The sequence below is a fragment of the Macaca fascicularis genome, chromosome 16 (assembly GCF_037993035.2).
Source record: "Macaca fascicularis isolate 582-1 chromosome 16, T2T-MFA8v1.1".
Classification (NCBI taxonomy): Eukaryota; Metazoa; Chordata; class Mammalia; order Primates; family Cercopithecidae; genus Macaca; species Macaca fascicularis.
Genome location: NC_088390.1, coordinates 56131275 through 56151789, shown reverse-complemented (window position 1 = coordinate 56151789; position 20515 = coordinate 56131275). Strand labels below are relative to the sequence as shown.

Sequence of the window (20515 nt, the reverse complement as noted above, 5' to 3'; positions counted from 1 at the left end):
TTGGCTCCAGCCTTCGGGAGCGGACCCAGGGGCAAGGGGAGGAGAGAGGGGCGGTCCTGGATTTTGGGGTGGGAATCGGATTCCAGCTGTGGTTCTCTCCCGGCGCTCCCGCCCGCACTGCCACGGCGGACCGCCAATGGACGCGCGGTTCGGGGCCGGCGGCGTCCGGCGATTGGCTGCGGGGCTGTCTGGGGGCGGGGCCGAGGCTTGAAGTTGGAGTGAGGGATCCAGCTGTGGTGTGCGCCGGGCTCCTCGCCGCCGCTTTCGCTCGCTCGCTCCGCGTCTCGGCCGGAGGAGGAGGCAGTGGCGCCGGCGACAGCTACGGCAGCGGCAGCCACCGCGGCGGCTGCGGCGGCGGCATCTCCGCCTCCACTCCCGCCCGGGACTGCCCCCCACCGTCTCCCCGCCCCTCCCGGACCGTGAGCCCGCCGCGGGGCGGGGGAAGGAGCCGCCCCCACCCCCTCCAAGCCCACCCCTAAAGAGATCCCTCCTCCCCTCCCCCGCCGCCTGGCGCGGAGCCGGGACGATGCTGACCCCTTAGATCCGGCTCCAGCTGCGCCGCGGGAAGAGGGGGCGCCCCTCCCCGGACCCCCGCCCTTCGCCGCTGCCCCCCTTTTCGCTCGCCCTCTCGGGGCCGCTTCGCCGAAGGTAGCGCCGAATCCGGCAACCGGAGCCTGGGCGCGAAGCGAAGAAGCCGGAACAAAGTGAGGGGGAGCCGGCCGGCTGGCCCGGGGAGCCCCAGGGGCGCAGGGGAAGCGGGACTTGCGCCGGGCGGGGTTTCCCTGCGCCCCGGCGCCCCGCGGGCAGCATGCCCCTGCGGGCAGGGGGAGCTGGACTGAACTGGCCCTCCCGGGGGCTCAGCTTGCGCCCTAGAGCCCCCCAGATGTGCCCCCGCCGGGGCTCCCGGGTTGCGTGAGGACATCTCCTCGGAGGGGCGCCGCTTGCCCCTCTCCGGACCGCCCGGGGCCCCGGCTGGCCAGAGGATGGACGAGGAGGAGGATGGAGCGGGCGCAGAGGAGTCGGGACAGCCCCGGAGCTTCATGCGGCTCAACGACCTGTCGGGGGCCGGGGGCCGGCGGGGGCCGGGGTCAGCAGAAAAGGACCCGGGCAGCGCGGACTCCGAGGCGGAGGGACTGCCGTACCCGGCGCTGGCCCCGGTGGTTTTCTTCTACTTGAGCCAGGACAGCCGCCCGCGGAGCTGGTGTCTCCGCACGGTCTGTAACCCATATCCTTCGGGGCACGACGGCCAGGCGCGGGGTCGGAAGGGGGACGGGCCGCACCACTGGGGGTCGGGGGTAAGAGGATCCACCGCCAGGTGAGTCGGAGAAGTGAGCCCGGAGGGTGGGCGGATGAGAGGGGGACTGCCAGGGAGGGGAGGGGGCACCAGAGTGGGAGCGGAGACGCGAGCAGGTCTCGTCGGTAACCCGGGCTTACCCCACCTCCTTACACACATCTCAGTCCTCCTGGGTGGGGGGTGGAATCCAGGCCAGGAAAAGAGAGCTGTGCCCCGCTGGCTCGCAGCTGGATGCCCTCCAGATGTGGGCAGGGGAGGGTCGTCATCCTCCAGATGTGGGAAGCTTCGGGAGCCTGGGAGCTGTACTCTGCCCGCGCCGGTTAGCGAGCTGGGTTTGGGTTTGGTTTCCGAGTTTGGTGTGGAGGGGGAGAGGCGGTGGGGAGGAAGCTGCGGGGACGGAGGAGGGGGGACCGCAATCTCCTGGGTTTCCCTCCTTCCCCCGCCCCAAAGTTTGCGGCGGATTCTAGGGTCTGATCCCCCAACCTAGTCCTTGAGGCTGAGGTTTTTACTGACACAGAGGGAGATGTTGGGGGGGGCGGGGACCAGGTCCTGGCCCACCTCACCCCCCACCTCGCGGGTTGGAGGCACAACAAGGAGATTCCGGCGGCGGCTGATGTCAGGGGCGCAGAATGAGAACAAGATGTGGTGGAGGGGAGCTGTCTGCCCCCAGAGCTGGGAGTGGAACCCCTTTCCGCTAGAGCCCAGTGCCGCGAGTGCCTCCTTCTACCCGATCTCCATTCGATGCAGGATGCTTAAGGTTGGGTTGGGGAGTTTTGTGCTGGATTTTTCTTGTGGAGGGAAAGACGGTGGCAAGAGCTTTTTTAGCAAGTGGGGGATGGGATTAAGCTGGTCCAGGTTACTCCTCTCCTTTCACAAATAAAGAGTGCTCCTGCAGACCAGGTATGGGGGACTGCAGGCCTGCGAAAGTATTGGGGGGACCGTAATACTGTGAGTGTGTTCACTAAGGAGGACTCGGGTCTACCACCCCAGTGTAGACTCCGCAGATAGATTTGGGGAATGCAAGCCCCACATTCCAGGGAGATGGATTTAGCACTGCCCCCTGTCTGCCCAGGCTGGAGTGGTAGGGGAGACCCCAGCCTGGTCAGCCCCTAGCACAAAGCACCACTTGATAGACGCCTGGCCCCAGCCTCCCCGGTGTGTCCTGCCACCGGGGGAAGGAAAGGTGGAGGGGAGGTGTTGCTGCAGTCCCAGGTCTGGACAGCTTCTCTGGGCTCCTTCCTTCCAGCTCAGAGGTTCTTATAGACCCAGGGTGGGAGACCCCAGGTCTCCCTTGTAGCCCCTGTGAGCCTAGCCGGGACTCTGCTTTGAGGAAGAGGGGGGAGTGGGAAGGTTGGTGCCGCCCTCACTCTCTGCAGCTCTGCTGCCTCTAGTGCGCAAAGCAGGGATGAGCTTATGGCCCCCCCACCCCCATCCTCTACACCTTGTGGGTCTTTGGGAAGCTCCCCTCATCACACCCTCTCCTCATCCCCTGCCCCTTCTTCCTTTCTCTCTGAGCTGCAGAAAGAGAGGTGCAGGCCTCAGAGGTCTGTGTTCCTGCTGAATAGGCACAATCTTGAGGTTTCAGCCCCCACCCCCAGGCCCCTTTCTCCAAGGCAGGGATGGAGATGGAGAACTGATATGGCTGGAAAGGATGGGTTCTGAGCAACTCTCCTCTCTGCCCCTAACCATTTACCCCTTCCACGAATGGCAAAAAGCATCAACCTCTATGTCCTCCTTCTCAAGGGTCCCAGGGGAGGTAGAGAGAGCTCTTCTCTCCCCTCTCCCTGAAAACAGACCTCTAGGCTAGCATCTCTTCTCGCCTGCCCTATCTCCAGGTGCTAGTGGAGGGTCTGGAGGCAGACTCCTTCACTGAGGGGTCTGGACGGGGGCAAGTGTTGAGGCCTGGCATGGGAGAAGAGAGGTGGGAGGACAGCACTCACCTTGGGAGTTGGGGAGCAGCTTCCCCCAGGGGAGTGATAGTCTGGGGTGTGGGACATCAGCGTTACTAGGTCTGGAGAAGCCTGGATTGGCTGAGGATGGGTTGAAAACAATTTTTTGGCAGGGGACTGCCTAAGCTTTGCCCCTCACCACTGCCATCCTACCCAAGTACCAGGAGACACCTGTATTTTTGCTGCCAGAGGGGCTTTGAACTGCCTCCTGGGCCTCCCTCTTTCTCTTTGTGGTATCTGTGACTCCCCCCAGGCTTCAGGAGGGTTCATCTACACCTCTGAGCCTGAAAGACATAAGGACACTCCCCTCCGCCCCCCAACTAACTGAAGCTAGTTAGGCTTTTCTTGGCACATTCTACTTCTTGGCCTCGCCTTTTTAAGAGACCAGGTTTCCTAGAGAGGAGATCTAGACCCAGGTAGGAAGTGTGTGTGTGTGTGTGTGTGTGCGCGCGCGCGCGCGTGTGTGTGTGTCTGTGTGTGTGTGTGTGTTGGGAAGGGAGAACAGCAAAAGGTACAGAAGTGCAAGCTTTGGTGTGGAGAGCAGGGGTACTGGCAGACAGTCACCCCTGCCTCAGATCGGAGGGGAGCATGCTGGCCTTTCCAATATGTGTTCCTGCGAGTGTGAGGGAGTGCGCTCCCCTCTCGGGGAGGAGTTCCTCCGCATTCCCTCTCTGGCTGTTGTGTCACATCTGGAAGTTTGTGTAGGAGTTTCTCCAAGCTCAGAGCCCAGCACAGCTTTTTCTCATTTGGAAATCACAGGCTGGCATTTGGGATGCTGAGAGAGGGGGAGTGGGAGGGGGGCCAGAGGGGGAGAGGGGAGCCTGCCAGGAGTTGGGGGAGGAGGGGGGGAGGCCTGAACGGCAGGAGCCCTAATGGCTTCCAGAAGTGAGTGTGAGTGAGTGCCTGTGCGTCACTCTGTGTGTCTGAGTGTGTCCCTCTAGAGGGGTGGGGGAACAGGAGTTTCTGGAGCCTTCCTTGCCACACTGTCCCAGTGCCCCAAGTCTGCCTATTTCTCTTACCTAGGGAGAATTCTCCATTTCTGTCCTCAGAGGAAATGGTGGGGGGAGTGTTCTTTCTGTCTCTTCATCAATTCCTTCCTCCAATTTAATTTCCAAACCCTAAGCTCGCCAGAGGAGATTCTGGGGAGAAGGGCTGGGGCAGTAGAATTGAATGGGATTGAGGGGGGCCAAATCACCCCTTGGCATGCTTTCTGCCCCAGGCCCACTTTCCTTCTGGGTCACACACACACTCATTCCCACCCGCTCCGCTCCGCTGCTCTGTTGGGGGACTCCCCATCACCCGTAGTGCCAGTTGGAACCATTCCTGGGATTACCCCCACCACACAGCCCCCCCTCACCCTCGCCTGCTCCCGCCCAGCACTCACCCCGCCCTGCCTGCCTCAGCCAGGATGGCGACAGACACAACTGCTCACACGGAGACATGCGCACGCGCGCGCGCACACACACACAGACACACACACACACAGAGTCACAGACGTTTGAATCAGATTTCTGGCCTATTTCCCCTCCCAAAGATTCCAGCGGGCCGCCTCTCTTGTGTCTCTGTGTCTCATGGCTCTGTCTCTGGGTGGAGCCGGCTGCCTTTCTGTGAGCTTCAGTTTTCAGTTCAGCTGGAAGCCTCTCTCCCCCTACACCCACACACTGAAGCGTGGTGGGGGGGAACCACAGGGAAATGGGCTTGTAGGAATGGGGGGGGTTCTGCTGGGGGAATCCCCCTTTGAGCTTTGGAGCAGGGCGGAGCCCCTACATCCCCTGTTACCCTTAGGGGTTGCCGAATCCGATAGACACCAGCCTCTCTGTGGGATGGGTGAGGCAAGGACCTAGCCCGCTACCTCCTCACTAGAATGCCAGGACTCCTGGGTCCAGGCCCATTTTCTCCTCACTGTTCCTTAGTCTCACATTTCCAGTCTCCTGGGTGGGAATGGGGCAACTGGAGGGCCTGCTTCCCTTTCAGCTCATGCTCAGAGCCCCTGTGCCCCTAGAGGTGTCCCGGCCACCCCCCTCCTCTCCCTGCTTTGCTCACCCTTGTGGCTGCCAGGCTAAGCAACGGCTCTATCTAGATAAAGCCCCACAGAGAGGACTCATTTGTGGAGATAACATGCTCTAGTTCTCTCTCCCACGAGGGAGGAAAGGAGGAGGGATGGAAGTGGGGTTCCTCTCTCTGCCGTTTCCTTTTTCTCTGCTTTTGATGGTGGGTTGTGGGGAGAAGAAAGATCCTCCCCTCTCCTACCCCCTCTTTGGGATCCACTCCAGCCCGGACAGTCACCATAGCAACAGTAGACATGTGACTGCACAGGTCTCTCATAGTCACTATGGCAACCAGTGTCCCCCGTTCCCTTGGTTACCATGGGGATCTGTCACATGGTTCCCCCCAACCTGATAACCTGTGGGTCTCCCTGATTCTCCTCCCCTGCATAAGGACAAGATAACAGCCTCAGTAAAGGGAGATCATGTGAGAGGGGTCTCTTTAATTACCATGACAACAAATCCACACCACCTGGTGACACATCCTCCTGTCGTTATGGCAACAGAAGAACATCACACAGTGACATACTGCCAGGTTCCCAAGGAAACGAGCCCTATCTGAGAAGGGTGAAAGACCCCCTCCCCCGTTAATTATTCCTCTATTCAGATTGTCCCAAATTGTCATGTACCTTGGTCTCTTCCCTGTCCGTTTATGCTTACCTGTCGTGGAAAGAGAGCTGTACAGGGTGGGCAGGATGTTACCTGGAAGTAGGCTGAATTGCCAAGGGACCCTTAAGAAGGGGCTGCCATGGTCCAGAGCTGTTCATGAGGTTATCTGGGGGCACACTCTGCCTGTAAGAGGCCTCCAGTCTGAGCCTGAGTAAGGTGGGGACAGAAAGAGTGGCAGCTCCTCTGTGGAGGTCACTTCTGTACCTTCCTCCACAGTTATAAGCAGTTCACCTCTATCAAGGGAAGCAAGGCAGGAAAACCTGAATGGGGAGACACATCTGGCTTCTAGGCAAAGAGATTGATTGATTGGTTGATTCATTCATTCATTCGTTCAGTCTTCCCAGGTATGGATCATCTGCTCCATGCCAGGCACTACAGGAAGCTCTGTAGGGGATATAAAGACGTATTGGAATGCCCCTGCCTGTCAGGAGCCCCAGCTCAGCAGGGGAGGTTGACAAGTGCACAGATGACTAATATGGTGGAACTGTGCCATTAGAGGGGTCCAATTAGATGTCCTGGGAGCCCCTCTTCCTCAGAGATCTGCCCCTCCACATAGAGACATTCGCTCACATGGGCTCCTTCCAGACCCCCCTTTCCCTGCAGAGGAGAGGAGGGGACCTGCATGGGGAAAGCAGACCAGTTCTTGAGGGTAATGGGGTCTTTCCCTTTCCAAATGATGGCTCCCTTCCTGTCCCCCTTTTTCCAGGGTGACCCCTGGCTGACCCCCATTCTGGGGAGAGATCCACTGCACTCTGGCTCCACTCAGAAAAACAATTTCATGGAAACAGAGCACTTTTTATTTCCTCCCTCCCATCTACTTGCCCCCAAAAACCTAGAACTTTTTTAAAAAACAAAAAAACCCTCTTATTCTTGTAAGGAGGTGGGGGTTAGGGAAACCGCAGTGCCTTAGGACTCTCGGTACCACAGACAGGTGGCGAGCAGGGATGTGAGTCTAGGGGAAAGGGGCCTGCCTGGGTGGTGGAGAAGAGAAGGGGGAGGGCTGTCAGGGGTTTGAGGGAGTCATGGGCTGTAGGGGAGGGCATGTGGCTTGGGAGTCAGAAGAGATGGCCTGTGGCTGGGACCAGCTGGGAGGAAGGTCCATAGGTTCCTGAACATTCCTGCTGGCCTGTTCGTGCCTGGCCGAAGCCTTCTCATTCCAGAAGCAAGATTCCACCTGCTCTGGGCCCTACACAGTCTGACTTGGTGGGTCACGCCAGGAGCTGCCACAATACCTCCCCCATCCCCATTCCCCTGGGGGGTCTCTGGTCTCCTTTCCCCAATCTCCTGCTCTCTGATCTTTTCTAGCGTCTTTACTCTTCCCCACCCTTCTCATATTTTCCTTAAAGAAAATAGGATACTTTGGTCATTTAACTGCGAGTCCAGTGCCTGGAACCGTCTAAGGTCCGGAGGCCGTTTTGTACATTCTCCTGCTGATGGGCTGGAAATGAGTCACTCCATAGAATCCACTGTGTGGAAAGACCCAGGGTTTAGAAAGAACCCCTCTATCCCACTTGCTGTTTTGGCTAGTCTGCGCTGGAAGCCACAAGCAGGTGTGATGGTGGCAATGGCCTCTTGGGGAAGGGGGTAGACATTGTCCACTCTGCATGGCTTGGGAGCTATGCCTGGCATGGTGCCTGACACATAATGGGTCCTCAATATTTAAATGTGTGAATGTGCCTAGTGGTCATTTGAGGGTGTTGAGAGGTTGGGAGGCTGGTGGTGGAAGAGGGAGCCCGGGCTCTGGTGCTGTAGCAAGGGGGACTGCAGCTGTGGACGTCTACCTTCCACCTAGTGCCAGGGCGGTCATGACAGGCAGTTCTGCCTGCCTGAGCAGCTATGGTGTACAGAGGAAACTATCATAGATCAGGAGCTTGGAAACCACTGTCTCATCCTGGCTTCTCGGGTGACCTTCAGCATATGACTTTGGCATTCCTGGGCCTCAACTTCCTTGAGTTCTGGAGAATAAAATGATCCATCCCGGATACTTCAGAGGGCTGTTGTGAGCATCAACTGTGGCATTGTGTGAAAGTGCTTGGTAAACTGTAAGGCAGGCATAATCCGACTTTAGGTTTGTATAACACATTCATATACAGTATCTCATTTGCTTCTCACATCTACCCTGTGAGGTAGGGAGAATAGGATTCAGATTCTGCAGCAAACTCATGGTGTCTGGCATTTCCACAGGCATGATCGATTTATTCCCCAAAAGACTTGTGCAAATAGTCAGGGTATTTGTGGCTTGTCTTCCTTTAGAGATGAGGAAGCTGGGTCCAGAGAGGTGAGATGACCAAGGTGGGATTCCCCTTCTCTGATGGGGAGCCTGGGGCCGGGGGCCGGTCTGACGTGTAGGTCAGGTCCCTGGCACCACACCTGCTTAGCCTCAGATGGAGCTAGGAGGTAAACGAGGAGGAGGTGTTAGGGCAGGGCAGGGGGCTGGCCTCAGCTCCAGCCTTGGCCAGCTGTTTCCTTGACTGCCCGTACCTGGTTTGAGCGTATCAGCATGTTGGTCATCCTTCTCAACTGCGTGACCCTGGGCATGTTCCGGCCGTGCGAGGACATCGCCTGTGACTCCCAGCGCTGCCGGATCCTGCAGGTGAGTGTGTGTGTGTGTGTGTGTGTGTGTGTGTGTGTGTGTGTGTTGGGGGGTGGCCCCTCCTAATCTTAATGCCCCTTACTCCTCTGCAAGAGGCCCTGACCCAACTGGTGGGGGCTAGGGTGGGACTAAAGGGTATTCCCTCACCCACTTCTCAGTTTCAGCCACCTCTTGTCCCCACATTAGGCCTTTGATGACTTCATCTTTGCCTTCTTCGCCGTGGAGATGGTGGTGAAGATGGTGGCCTTGGGCATCTTTGGGAAAAAGTGTTACCTGGGAGACACTTGGAACCGGCTTGACTTTTTCATCGTCATTGCAGGGTGAGGGCCTGGGCTGGGGTGGGAAAGCAATGGATCAGATCGGTCCCTTCCCCAGGTTCAGGGCTCTGGGCCTTTGACCTCCCAGCTCCAGCCCAGTTACAGCACCACTTTCTCCCTGGGCTGTCTCCTGAGGATCTGAGGCTGCCCTGCCTCTAGCACTGTAGCCTATATTCTAAATTTTGAGGCCCTCTTCCTAATTCTGCCCCCTTCTCTGATGGGCAGTCTGTCCTTGTCTCGGGGGTAGCCTTGCCCCCCAGACAGAGAGCCGGATCTTCACAGTCCCTTGGTGAAGGAGAAAAAGGACTCAGAGGTCGTCCTGCTGCCCTTAAAGCAGGATTCCTCATTGACCTCTTTTGACCCCACTGTGGCCTCAGACTCAAAGGGCCTCCCTTTGGGCCCCTCCCTGCAGGATGTTGGAGTACTCGCTGGACCTGCAGAACGTCAGCTTCTCAGCTGTCAGGACAGTCCGTGTGCTGCGACCGCTCAGGGCCATTAACCGGGTGCCCAGTGAGTGACCCCTCAGCCCTCAGCCCCTGAAGAGAGCCCCAGGAGGAAATGTGGAAATCTCAGACCCCACCTGTACCACTGTGTCCTCACCTGACCCCTCACAGGCCCCGTCAGAGAAGGGCTCAGCGGGGAGCTGGGGTTGCTGGAACAAAATGGAACTCTGACTGTGGCACTATGGGAGTTACCTGGGAAGACCCCGCCTCATTTTAGCCTGGCTTTAGGTCAGAGTCTCAGAAACATCTCAGATGACCCTTTCCCTTCAGCTAGATGACCACTCCCCCTGGGAGGATAGAGGTGTGGGGACTGGAGAGGCTGACAGGCAAGGAGTGGATGCAAGGTGCTGATGGCCTTTTCTAGCCAGAACAGCCTCTCATACAATCTGGTTCTTGCTGGTGAGACATGCTGGCCACGCTGAACATGACTTCTCTCAAGACAAGGCCACTCCATGTCTCACCCTCCACCTCTGTCCCCTTCCTCCTTCCCACCGCCTTCCAACCCGTTGCAGCAACTGCCGGGCCCATTATCTAAATTAAACTGCATTGGTTTCTGGAGCCAGCCAGGCTTTGGCAGCTCTGGTTCCCCCTACATCCTGCCCCCTCCGTTTGCTCAGGCCCCTTTGCAACTCCCCAACCTACACAAGCTGCAGATGGTCCCTGCTGTGGTCCTAGGAGTGGGGTGGTTGGCGGGGAATGCATGTTTCTGGGGCTCAGTGCCTGGTTGTGTACCTGATGCAGCAGCCCCCTGCGCTCTGTGTGTGTGTGTGTGTGTGTGTGTGTGTGTGTGTGTGTGTGAGTGTGATGTTGCTGCTGCCCCTGGGAGGGCAGAGCTGTTGAATGTGTCCTCTGGGGCTCGGGGTGTGTTGGTGTTAACAGGAGCTCCAGAAGAGGGGCATGCCTTGCCTCCTCTCCCGCCCCAGGTGATGGCTGGCAGATTTATAGGCCTCTGTCTAACCACCGGTGTAATTCCCTTAATACAAACCCTGAGGAATTGATCTCAGTTGGAGCACAGAGAAGCTGAAGGGGGATGGGGTGGGAGGAGGGGGAGGGAGTGAGAAGACTGGGCTGGCAGGGGCGGGGCTGGGCGCTGCAGTCACCAAGAGGGTTAATTAGCTGCTGCTTAGCAGCTTTTGCCCTGGAGGGGGCAGGGGGCCATAGATGGCACTCTGGGGGTGAAGCCAGCCATTAGAGATCTGTCTGCTTGATGAGGGCTTGGCAAACTGGGGGCTGGTTCAGACCATTTGGGCCGATTGGGTTCTAGACCTGGAATGCAGTGAGAGGGCAGTAACCCTAATAGGGCTTTTGAGGAGGGGGTTTAGTGGCTTTCCCTGTGGAGGGGGTTGTAAATTGATGGACTTCTGAGAAGACAGTATTGTGTCTCTTCAGGTCCTAATTTGGGGATCTGGACCACGCAGGGAATAGATTCAGGGCAGCGGGGCTCAGAGCCGTAGTGACGCACAGGGCATCTTGGCCCCAGCCTAGGAGCTGGCTCTCAAAATGAGATTCCTGCCCACTGTCATTCCTCCTGGAGTTCGCTGCCTCAGTTTCCCTAATGACTCTGGTGGTGATATTAGAAAGATCAAGTGACTGTGCCTGTTGAGAGAAGGAAGTAGGTAGGGAGTGTGCGTGTGAGTGTGTGCGGGTGTGGGTGTGTGTTGGAGAGGGATTCAGAAGCCCAAAGCCTGGGTTCAAGTTCCGGCATCTACACTTAGCAGCTGTGTGATACTGGGTGAGTCAAGTCATTCCTCTGAGCTTCAGACTTCTCATCTGTAAATTGGGAGTGACATTATCCACATGTGATGATGTTGGGAGAGTTAGGAGGGGCCACAATTTCCCTAGCTCACTGTCAGTGGTACTGTGCAGATTACTATGGGCAAGCCACAAGGGGAAGTGGGTCGGGGTAAGGGGCTGCAGAGGCTATCTGGGGAGTCAGAGGTGTCTGTTGGTCTCCCCTCCAGCTTGAGCCGGGCCGTCTCAGCCTCAGAGTCCCTGGTGGGGCCCCTCCAGGAGTGCTGCCGGGCCGTGGCAGTCAGCCTAGCCCGGCCAGCCTGGTGTCCCCAGCGTGGCTTCTGCCCCCACAGGCATGCGCATCCTTGTCACGTTGTTGCTGGACACACTGCCCATGCTGGGCAACGTCCTGCTGCTCTGCTTCTTCGTCTTCTTCATCTTTGGCATCGTCGGCGTCCAGCTGTGGGCAGGGCTGCTTCGGAATCGATGCTTCCTACCTGAGAATTTTAGCCTGTGAGTGGTGGACAGGGTCCGGGAGGACCTGGGAGTGGTTGTGGGGCTGGGGCACCCCCCACCAGTTCCTCACTTCTGGTTGCTACCGACATATCTGTTCTAACATCTGAGACATATCTGGTTCTCGAACTTGGCTGCCCATTGGAACCACCTGGGGAGTTTTAAAAAGTACTGATGCCTGGGTGCCACCTCCAGAGATTCTGATTTCGTTGGTCTGGGGCTCAGCTTGGATGCAGAGATTTTTTAAACCCCTCCAGTGATCCTAATGTGCAGCAAAATTTGAAAACCACTATTCTAGTATGTGACCTTCCAACATCCTAAGTCTGGAGTCTCCCCACTCAGGCCTCATGCTCCTGGTGTCCACAAATCCCTGCCCTGCCCAGTCCCTTCCCCATTCTTGGTTCTGCCCTGCTTACCCTGTGTGCCTTGAGCACTCATGCCATCTCTCTTCCTGGGCCCTCTCCCTGGAGAGCCCACTCCCCAGCCTCACCCCTGTTCCCCTTCCCATCCTGCAGCCCCCTAAGCGTGGACCTGGAGCGCTATTACCAGACAGAGAATGAGGATGAGAGCCCCTTCATCTGCTCCCAGCCACGCGAGAACGGCATGCGGTCCTGCAGAAGCGTGCCCACGTTGCGTGGGGAGGGGGGCGGTGGCCCACCTTGTGGTCTGGACTATGAGGCCTACAACAGCTCCAGCAATACCACCTGTGTCAACTGGAACCAGTACTACACCAACTGCTCAGCGGGGGAGCACAACCCCTTCAAGGGCGCCATCAACTTTGACAACATTGGCTATGCCTGGATCGCCATCTTCCAGGTGGGGCAGCCTGGGCCCCGGGAGATTCCCCAGAACACCAGCCCCAGGACACAGCCCAGGATCGGAGTGGTCGCTCTCAGGGTTGGGGTGGGGGTTAAGGCCTCTGGAGGAGACTGGAGGAGGATTTGGTGGGCCCGTAGTCAGCCTGCCCCTCTGCACCCCCTAGGTCATCACACTGGAGGGCTGGGTCGACATCATGTACTTTGTGATGGATGCTCATTCCTTCTACAATTTCATCTACTTCATCCTCCTCATCATCGTGAGTGACTCCTCAGATCCCTGTGGGGATGGGCGATCCTGGGGACACCCGTGGGAGCAGTCCAGAGAGGGGATAGTTTGTTCTGTCTGAAGTTTTCAGCTCTCAGGGCAAGTCCTGTACAGAGGGTATCTGTCATGTAGTAGGAGGGACACCAGATGCGGAGTCAGGAAGAAATCCAAGGTCAAGAAGGGACTTACTGCTACTGGAACCTTAGGCAAGTCATTCCTCTTGAGGCCCCCAGCACTGCTCTGGACCTCTGTTTCTTCATGGGTGAAATGGATGGTTCTCACCCTGAGATGATATCACCTCCCCTAGAGGGCACTTGGGAATGGGAAAGGGTGATTCTGGTTTTGATTTTTTTTAATAGCTTTATTGAGACATAACTCGCATATCATTCAATTCATCCCTTTGAATGAATCCAGTGGTTTTTTTTTAGCATGTTCGCAGAGTTCTGTTTTTCATAAGGACAAGGGGAGTGCAATTGGCAACTTGTTACTGGGGGAGGGGAGAGAAGTTAAACATCCTGAAATGCTTGCAAATAAAGAATTATTCCACCCAAAGTTCTGATCAGTGATCAATTGGTGTTAAATGCTGCCTGATCTCTTATTCCTGCCAGTTCAGAAATTGCAAGACTTTAGGAAGGCAGAAGACGGAGGCAAAAGCAGCAATATTTAATAGTTTTAATCACTACCATTCATAGTTAATAACTTCATCGCTACCACTTTGAGCCAATATTTATTGAGCACTTACTATGCACCAGCCCCTGATCTAAGCACTTTCAATGTGCTGGTGCATTTAATCCTCACCGTAATCCTCTCCATTTTACAGATGAGGAAACCGACGTTTCCTCATTTATCTGACCCTACCAGGCGCTTTGCCTATGCTGTGTATTAATCTCCAAGAGTGGGGCATCACTGCTGACGTATGCTGTAACATCTGCTGCCTGTTTAATCCTCGTCGTCCCCTGTGAGGTGCCAGGGTAGGGATTGTGGTCCCCATCTCTTAAATGAGAACTTGGCACCCCAGAGGGTGGGTCACTGGGCCAAAATCACACAGAAAGTAAGTGGCTGGGGCTAAGAATTCAGTCCCAGGCTAACGACTCCACATTCAGCCTTTCTTCCATGTCACCAAGAGGCCAACGACAGAGCCAGACAGAGGGACAGATATTGAGAGAAAGAGATTAAGAAAGATTAAGATCTACTCAGGACCTAGGACTAGCTCCAGAGAGAGAAGAACACAAAATGAGGCAGCTCCTGGTGAGTGAGAGACAGAGGGTAGGCCCTGAGAAAGAGCAAGTCCCCAAGGCCACCCCCTCCTGCCTGCGTAACTTCCCCTGGTGCGGAAGAGTGGGCAGGCTTGGGGCGAAGCCTGGCTGGAGGCCCGTTCCCATCCCTGGCCACCACCTCAAGGGGCGAGGCCAGTGCTTCAGGGAAGTGGGGTCTTCTCACCATGTGGCCCCCCCCACCCCACTCCCTTTCCCTCGTGGGCTTGGTAGAGGGGGAAGGAAGCAGACAGGGAGATAAGGGGCCTAGTTTCCACCCTCCCACACACCCCCTGAAAAATCTTTCCTAACAGCTCTCTGGAATCACACTAGTGAAGCTAATTATCATAATTACTAGGACACGATCTAGAAAAAAAAAATCTGCTTTGTCACCATAAATATTCATTTCCTTCATTCGGGATTGTTATCCAAGCAATGGCCGTTCCAGAGTTCTGGGAAACTGAGGCATGGATATGGGGACTGGGGGAGTGTGAGCAAGTCAGGTGGCAGCTTGACTAGTCTGTAGGGTCAAGGGTTCAACCCCTCCCCCATCTGAGGGAGGGGGGCACAGGGAAAATGGGGACAGATGAGGCCAATGGTCCCTGTTTTCAGATGAGGATACGTGGTCCCATTGCTAAGGGTCTCTCCCAAAGTCACACAGCTAGAATTGGGGCTAGAAGTAGGAGTCTTGTAAATGATGTTTTCGCCAAGATCTCAAGGCTCAATATAATTTGAAAACCCCGTGTCCCTAATATTGCATTCATTTCCACAGCATTTGCTACTCCTAATGGAAATTGCAGAAGGGTGCTGCGTCTCTGCAGGTGTGCGTGTTTAGGGACAGGGAATTTGAGAGATTGCAGGATAACACCATGTTCGATAGCAACATCTTGGAATTTCATAGAGCTTAGTTCCAGTCTTAGCCTTGCTCTGAATTAGCTGAGTGATCTTGGGCAAATGCTTTGACCTCTCTGGGCCTCGGTTTCCTTACCTGTCTGATGGAGATTACAACAGCATCACCTCCTGAGGCTGTCTTAAAAATAAAATGAGATAATGCTTGGAAAATAACTGAGCGTGGCGCCTAGCGCATAGGAATTCCTCTGTATGTGGTGGCTGGCATTGTGATTCACTTTTCTTCAGGACGTCTCCTCTTCCTGTCCCCACCCCTACAGGTGGGCTCCTTCTTCATGATCAACCTGTGCCTGGTGGTGATTGCCACGCAGTTCTCAGAGACCAAGCAGAGGGAAAGCCAGCTGATGCGGGAGCAGCGTGTGCGGTTCCTGTCCAACGCCAGCACCCTGGCTAGCTTCTCTGAGCCCGGCAGCTGCTATGAGGAGCTGCTCAAGTACCTGGTGTACATCCTTCGTAAGGCAGCCCGCAGGCTGGCTCAGGTCTCTCGGGCAGCAGGTGTGCGGGCTGGGCTGCTCAGCAGCCCAGCACCCCTTGGGGGCCAGGAGACCCAGCCCAGCAGCAGCTGCTCTCGCTCTCACCGCCGCCTGTCCGTCCACCACCTGGTGCACCACCACCACCACCATCACCACCACTACCACCTGGGCAATGGAACGCTCAGGGTCCCCCGGGCCAGCCCAGAGATCCAGGACAGGGATGCCAATGGGTCCCGCCGGCTCATGCTGCCACCACCCTCGACGCCTGCCCTCTCCGGGGGCCCCCCAGGTGGCGCAGAGTCTGTGCACAGCTTCTACCATGCCGACTGCCACTTAGAGCCAGTCCGCTGCCAGGCACCCCCTCCCAGGTCCCCATCTGAGGCATCCGGCAGGACTGTGGGCAGCGGGAAGGTGTATCCCACCGTGCACACCAGCCCTCCACCGGAGACGCTGAAAGAGAAGGCACTAGTAGAGGTGGCTGCCAGCTCTGGGCCCACAACCCTCACCAGCCTCAACATCCCACCTGGGCCCTACAGCTCCATGCACAAGCTGCTGGAGACACAGAGTACAGGTGACAGCTCCTGGGGGAGGTGTGTGGGTGCCCTTGTCTGGGAATCAGGTGGCGTCCCAGAGGGGACTAGGGGTCTGGAGTCAGAGGGACCAGGGCTCATATTCTCATGCTGCCTCTCATTGCTTAGGCACCTTCAACCAGCCACATCCCTGCTTTGAGCTTGAATTTTCTCATCTGCTAAAGTGGAAATCATAATTCCTACATCGTAATAGCAGTAACTATCATGTAATAAGCACCTGCTTCGTGCTGTTTGCAATAATGTCTAGCAACTGTTGCACAATGCAATGGCTGTGTGCCTGTCACATGCTTTGCAGGCAAAATCCCATTGGATCCTCTCTACCCATTAGGTGATAGCCTTTCTTAGCATCCTCATTGTGTGGATGAGAACCAGGAGGCTTGGAGAGGTTGCTTGACTCACCCAAGGCTGTGCTGTTGGTGAGGGGCGGACTCGGGGCGCACACTCAGGACTCCCCGTTGTGAGGCTCAGAGAGGAAATGGTGTGTGACTGTGCCCAGCTTCATGCCCCACTGGCTAAACCTGAGTCTCATTGCCTCCGCACGGGGAGACCCAGTTCAGGGAGCTGCTTGTCTGATGGGTGAAACTCCCAGTGTCGTGGGGGCAGTGAGACACATAGGGACGTCGGGCTCTCCCCAGCAGACAGGTTCACTGTAGCTGCAGCCCACGGCCTGTGTTTCAGGAAGGATGTGGCACGTGGGGAGCAGCGGGATATTCGTGGGGATGTTACGTGGGAATGTGGGCTGGGACCAGAAGGTGCTATCACAGAACCCAGAGCGAAAGGTTTCTATGCCAGCTCCTCCACTACCCTGCCACGGGACGTGGGCCAGTCACATGCACCCACGATTTTATTTCCTCCTGTGTAAAAGGCAAGGCTGGGCCCATGATTACTGTCAGTGGGTGCTTACTGACTCCCTCCTGTGTGCGAATGCAGTCAAGGGGGAAATGTTGCTGAGAGCCCACCCGGGGCCAGGCCCTCAGCTGGGGGCCTCCACATCCATGCTTTACCTGGTAGTCTCTGAGGTTCTCATATTCTGTGAGCAAAGCTGGATTTAAAGGGACATTGATGTCTCAGGCTAGGTCCCTGAGTGTGTGTGTATGAGTGCATCTAGTATGCATGTACGTGTCAATGTCCGTGAAGGGGTCAAGTGTGTGTGTATGCATGTGTGCATGTGTGTGTCTGATGTTTATATGCATATGTAGGCACATGTGCTTGATGTGTGTAGGTACATGTGCGATATGAAGCTCTTTCCTTGGTGTGTGTGCATGCACATGTGTGCATGTGTCTTGCATGTGTCATGTGTGAATGTGTTTGTGCACACATGTTTTGGTATGTGCATGTATGTGTGCCCATGTGGTGGTGTGCAAATCGTATGAGTGTGTACACAAGTGTGTGCATCTGGAGCACGTGTGCAGGTGCACGTGTCTGGTGTGGGTGTGTGTGCAAGTGCACGTGTGTGGGCGTGTCTTAAGGATCCCTTGGAAAGTGCTGCTCAGAGCAGTGTTTTGCAGGCCTGGCTTCTGGGAAGGGGAAGGGGAAGGGGAGTGAGGCTCCTTGCTGAAGTCGCCTAGGATATAGGAGCTGTCCAGGATCTCAGAGGACATCCAGACCACCTCTCTGAGCCCCAGGACACTCAGCAGTGACTGCCAATGAAGTGCTATTGACATCAGGGCATCTTGTGGGTCAAGACTGCCCACCTTGCAGGACATTCTACACCCCTGGCCCACTAAGTGCCTGGCACCCCATCACTGTAACAACCCCAGACTCCCTGACACATTTTACACTTACTTGAAGGGCAGGGTAGCCCCAGGTATGAGACTCTGGAGCCTCTCACCTCTACTCTTCTGTTCCAGGTGCCTGCCAAAGCTCTTGCAAGATCTCCAGCCCTTGCTTGAAGGCAGACAGTGGAGCCTCTGGTCCAGACAGCTGCCCCTACTGTGCCCGGGCGGGGGCAGGGGAGGTAGAGCTCGCCGACCGTGAAATGCCTGACTCAGACAGCGAGGCGGTTTATGAGTTCACACAGGATGCCCAGCACAGTGACCTCCGGGACCCCCACAGCCGGCGGCAACGGAGCCTGGGCCCAGATGCAGAGCCCAGCTCTGTGCTGGCCTTCTGGAGGCTAATCTGTGACACCTTCCGAAAGATTGTGGACAGCAAGTACTTTGGCCGGGGAATCATGATTGCCATCCTGGTCAATACACTCAGCATGGGCATCGAATACCATGAGCAGGTAGGGGTGTGGCAGAGGCAGGGCTCCTGCCAGCTGCTTTTCGTCTGGGGCTGGGGCCTTCTACCTCCCTCCGCACCCCTCCTCCTGTGCTCTGCTTCCTCTCCGTGCTGCTAGCCCGCCTGGCAGGGAGGAGGGGAGGTGGGTGATGGAGCAATGCATGGAGATTCTCTAGAGGGAATGTTTAAAGTCTCTGAGTATGGAGGTCACCCTGGGCAGGCCACAGGGTATGTTCTACCCGGGAAGGCTTCTCAGAGGAGCCTGGCTTTGAAGGATGTGAACAAGTGGTGAGCGTCAGCATGTGGGGAGAGCCACGTCCCTGGGAGAGGTTTGGGTCTTTGGAGAAGGTATAGTGGGGAGTGGGGGTGTTGGAGGTTCCCTGGCATCCATCTGACCCACTAAGTCTGGGTGTGACTGATTGGAGGCAGGAGGGGCCATGTGAACGGGGTGCAGAGGGGAGGGTGGGTGCCTGCGCCTGTGTGGAATGAAGGCCTGTTGGGGTCAGGGAGGGAGGCCGTCCTTCCTGGCCTCCCGTCTGGGAGCCATGCTGTGAACCAGGGCAGCTTAGGGTGGATGAGAGTGCCCAGCATGGCAAGGGGATTGAAACCATCGCGTTTGAGGAATCGTTCTAAGAACCGGGATGTTTAGTGAGGAGGAGAGAGGGCTCAGCAGGGACAGGCAAGCTGTCTTCAAATATTTGAAGGGCTGTCATGTGGAAGAGGAAGCAGGCTTGTTTTGTGGGGCTGATGGCTGCAAGCAGTAGGATCTGGGCTGAGGGGGAGGAGGCTTTTCTAACCCTTAGAGCTATGCAGAGACAGAAAGGGTAGCCTGGGGGACCCCACTGATCCCCCACCATGAGCTGAGGCTGCATGCTTGTTGGGGGTCCAAGCAGGCACCGTGGGTCCTCACAACTAGGTTTGGCTCCCTCTTCCACAGGGTTCTTTCCAGAAGTCGCTCCCCCTCCCCCAAGTCTGGCCTTCCAGGTCACCCCGTGGCTGATTCTTGGAAAAGGAGAGAGGCTAGCAAGCAGGTGCTGCCGTTCATGGTCTGCCCAGGCTCTGCTCGCCTGGGTGTTCTGGCTTCCCTGGGGCAGCAGGGAGGCACTGGGCCTTCAGAACCCAACCTTCCCTGGTTTGGAACGAAGGTCATGCACCTCCCCACCTCCACACCCTCCCAATCAGGAGCAGAGGTGGAGGAGACCAGAGGTGTGGAGTGGCTCCTACACCAGCACAGTACTCTGTGGAAGGGGCATCTCGAGCAGGTGGTACAGGCAGGGTGGTACAGGCATGCTGGGAGGTCTGGGTTGAGGCTGAGGGGCGCAGGTCAAGCTAGGTCTGGAGCAGACTGTGAGGTGTTCGCTTTTCTGGGGAATTCGAAGCCCCCCGCCACCCCAATGAACTCTGCACCTGCAATATTTTGAGCACCCAGCTTTTACCCAAGACTGCCTGACCTGGCCAGGTGCACCCCTCCCCATCACCATCACCGCACATTGGCGTCCCTTCCTCTAGCCTCCACAGTGCCCCCTCCAAGTAGCCATGAGGTGGAAAGAGCCTGGGACCCTGGCTGCAGTGCCAGCGGGTGGGTGCGCATAACACCACGATGGGCATGTTGTGTCTGGGCTGCGTGGGTGTGGTTGTGTGTGCACATGCCCACTCTGCTCGCCTCCCAGGGAGAGGTGCTCCACTCTGCCAGATTGGTGGTGGTGGGGAGTGGGCAGCATTTTCTGCTTCCAGGACCCAGGTGGTGACAGCCACTAACCTCCCATTACTCAGGCTCCTTTCCCTCACCCCTTTTCTGGCCATGGTCAGGTGCCCCTCCCTCAGGGGGCACCTCCCCAAGTGCCCTCTCCCTACCCCTGGGGGATGCACCCAGCAGTCCCTGCCCAGCTGATGCTGCTGGTGGAGGTTTTGATTGCACTGGGAAGAAGCTGAGTCACACAGACCCAGGGCAGATGAAGCCTCGGCAAGAGGGCTTTCAGTTAAACGTGAAGAAGGACGCCCCTTTGGAGAGGAGGCAGCAGCCATCAGTCAGGGCTGCCTGCACCATCTCCTTGCTCAGGTTCCTGAGGAAGGGTGGGGACAGCCCAGGGCTCCTAAGTCCTCAGCAGCGCGGAGGCCTCACTCAGTGGCAGCAGTGTCTGCTCCAGAGAGGGTTTTGTCCCCATACCTGGTTGCTGAGGGCCCCATGAGGGTGAGTGGGAGTCCCCAGCAGGCTGGGCAGATGACTGACAGCTGCCCAGCGGGCTCAGGGGCGCAGAGAGTAAGAAGTCCCAGAAGCTGCCATGGCCCTGTGCTTGCAGGCACTGCGGCGTGAACGTCCCGCCATCTGGGCCCCGGAGCCTGAGCATGCTGGGGGCGGGGGGTTGCCAG

General features: G+C 57.0%; 1 protein-coding gene across 16 annotated transcripts in view; it reads left to right on the top strand.

Annotated features, from left to right (window-relative positions):
• Nucleotides 1-238: 238 nt before the first annotated feature.
• The window catches only part of CACNA1G (calcium voltage-gated channel subunit alpha1 G), a 67013-nt gene continuing 46736 nt past the window's right edge, over nucleotides 239-20515 (top strand). For 14 of the 16 annotated variants that reach the window (XM_045376042.3, XM_005583711.5, XM_005583702.5 and 11 more), the window contains exons 1-9: nucleotides 239-1225; nucleotides 8439-8550; nucleotides 8737-8870; nucleotides 9280-9377; nucleotides 11455-11614; nucleotides 12130-12430; nucleotides 12597-12689; nucleotides 15120-15903; nucleotides 17773-18149. In XM_045376042.3, coding sequence (XP_045231977.2) covers nucleotides 984-1225; nucleotides 8439-8550; nucleotides 8737-8870; nucleotides 9280-9377; nucleotides 11455-11614; nucleotides 12130-12430; nucleotides 12597-12689; nucleotides 15120-15903; nucleotides 17773-18149 — 2301 coding nt within the window. In that variant the 5' untranslated portion in view covers nucleotides 239-983. Of the gene's footprint in view, nucleotides 1226-8438; nucleotides 8551-8736; nucleotides 8871-9279; nucleotides 9378-11331; nucleotides 11615-12129; nucleotides 12431-12596; nucleotides 12690-15119; nucleotides 15904-17772; nucleotides 18150-20515 lie in introns of those variants that run through there. The other 2 variants (XM_045376035.3, XM_065531344.2) reach the window with 2 other exon arrangements.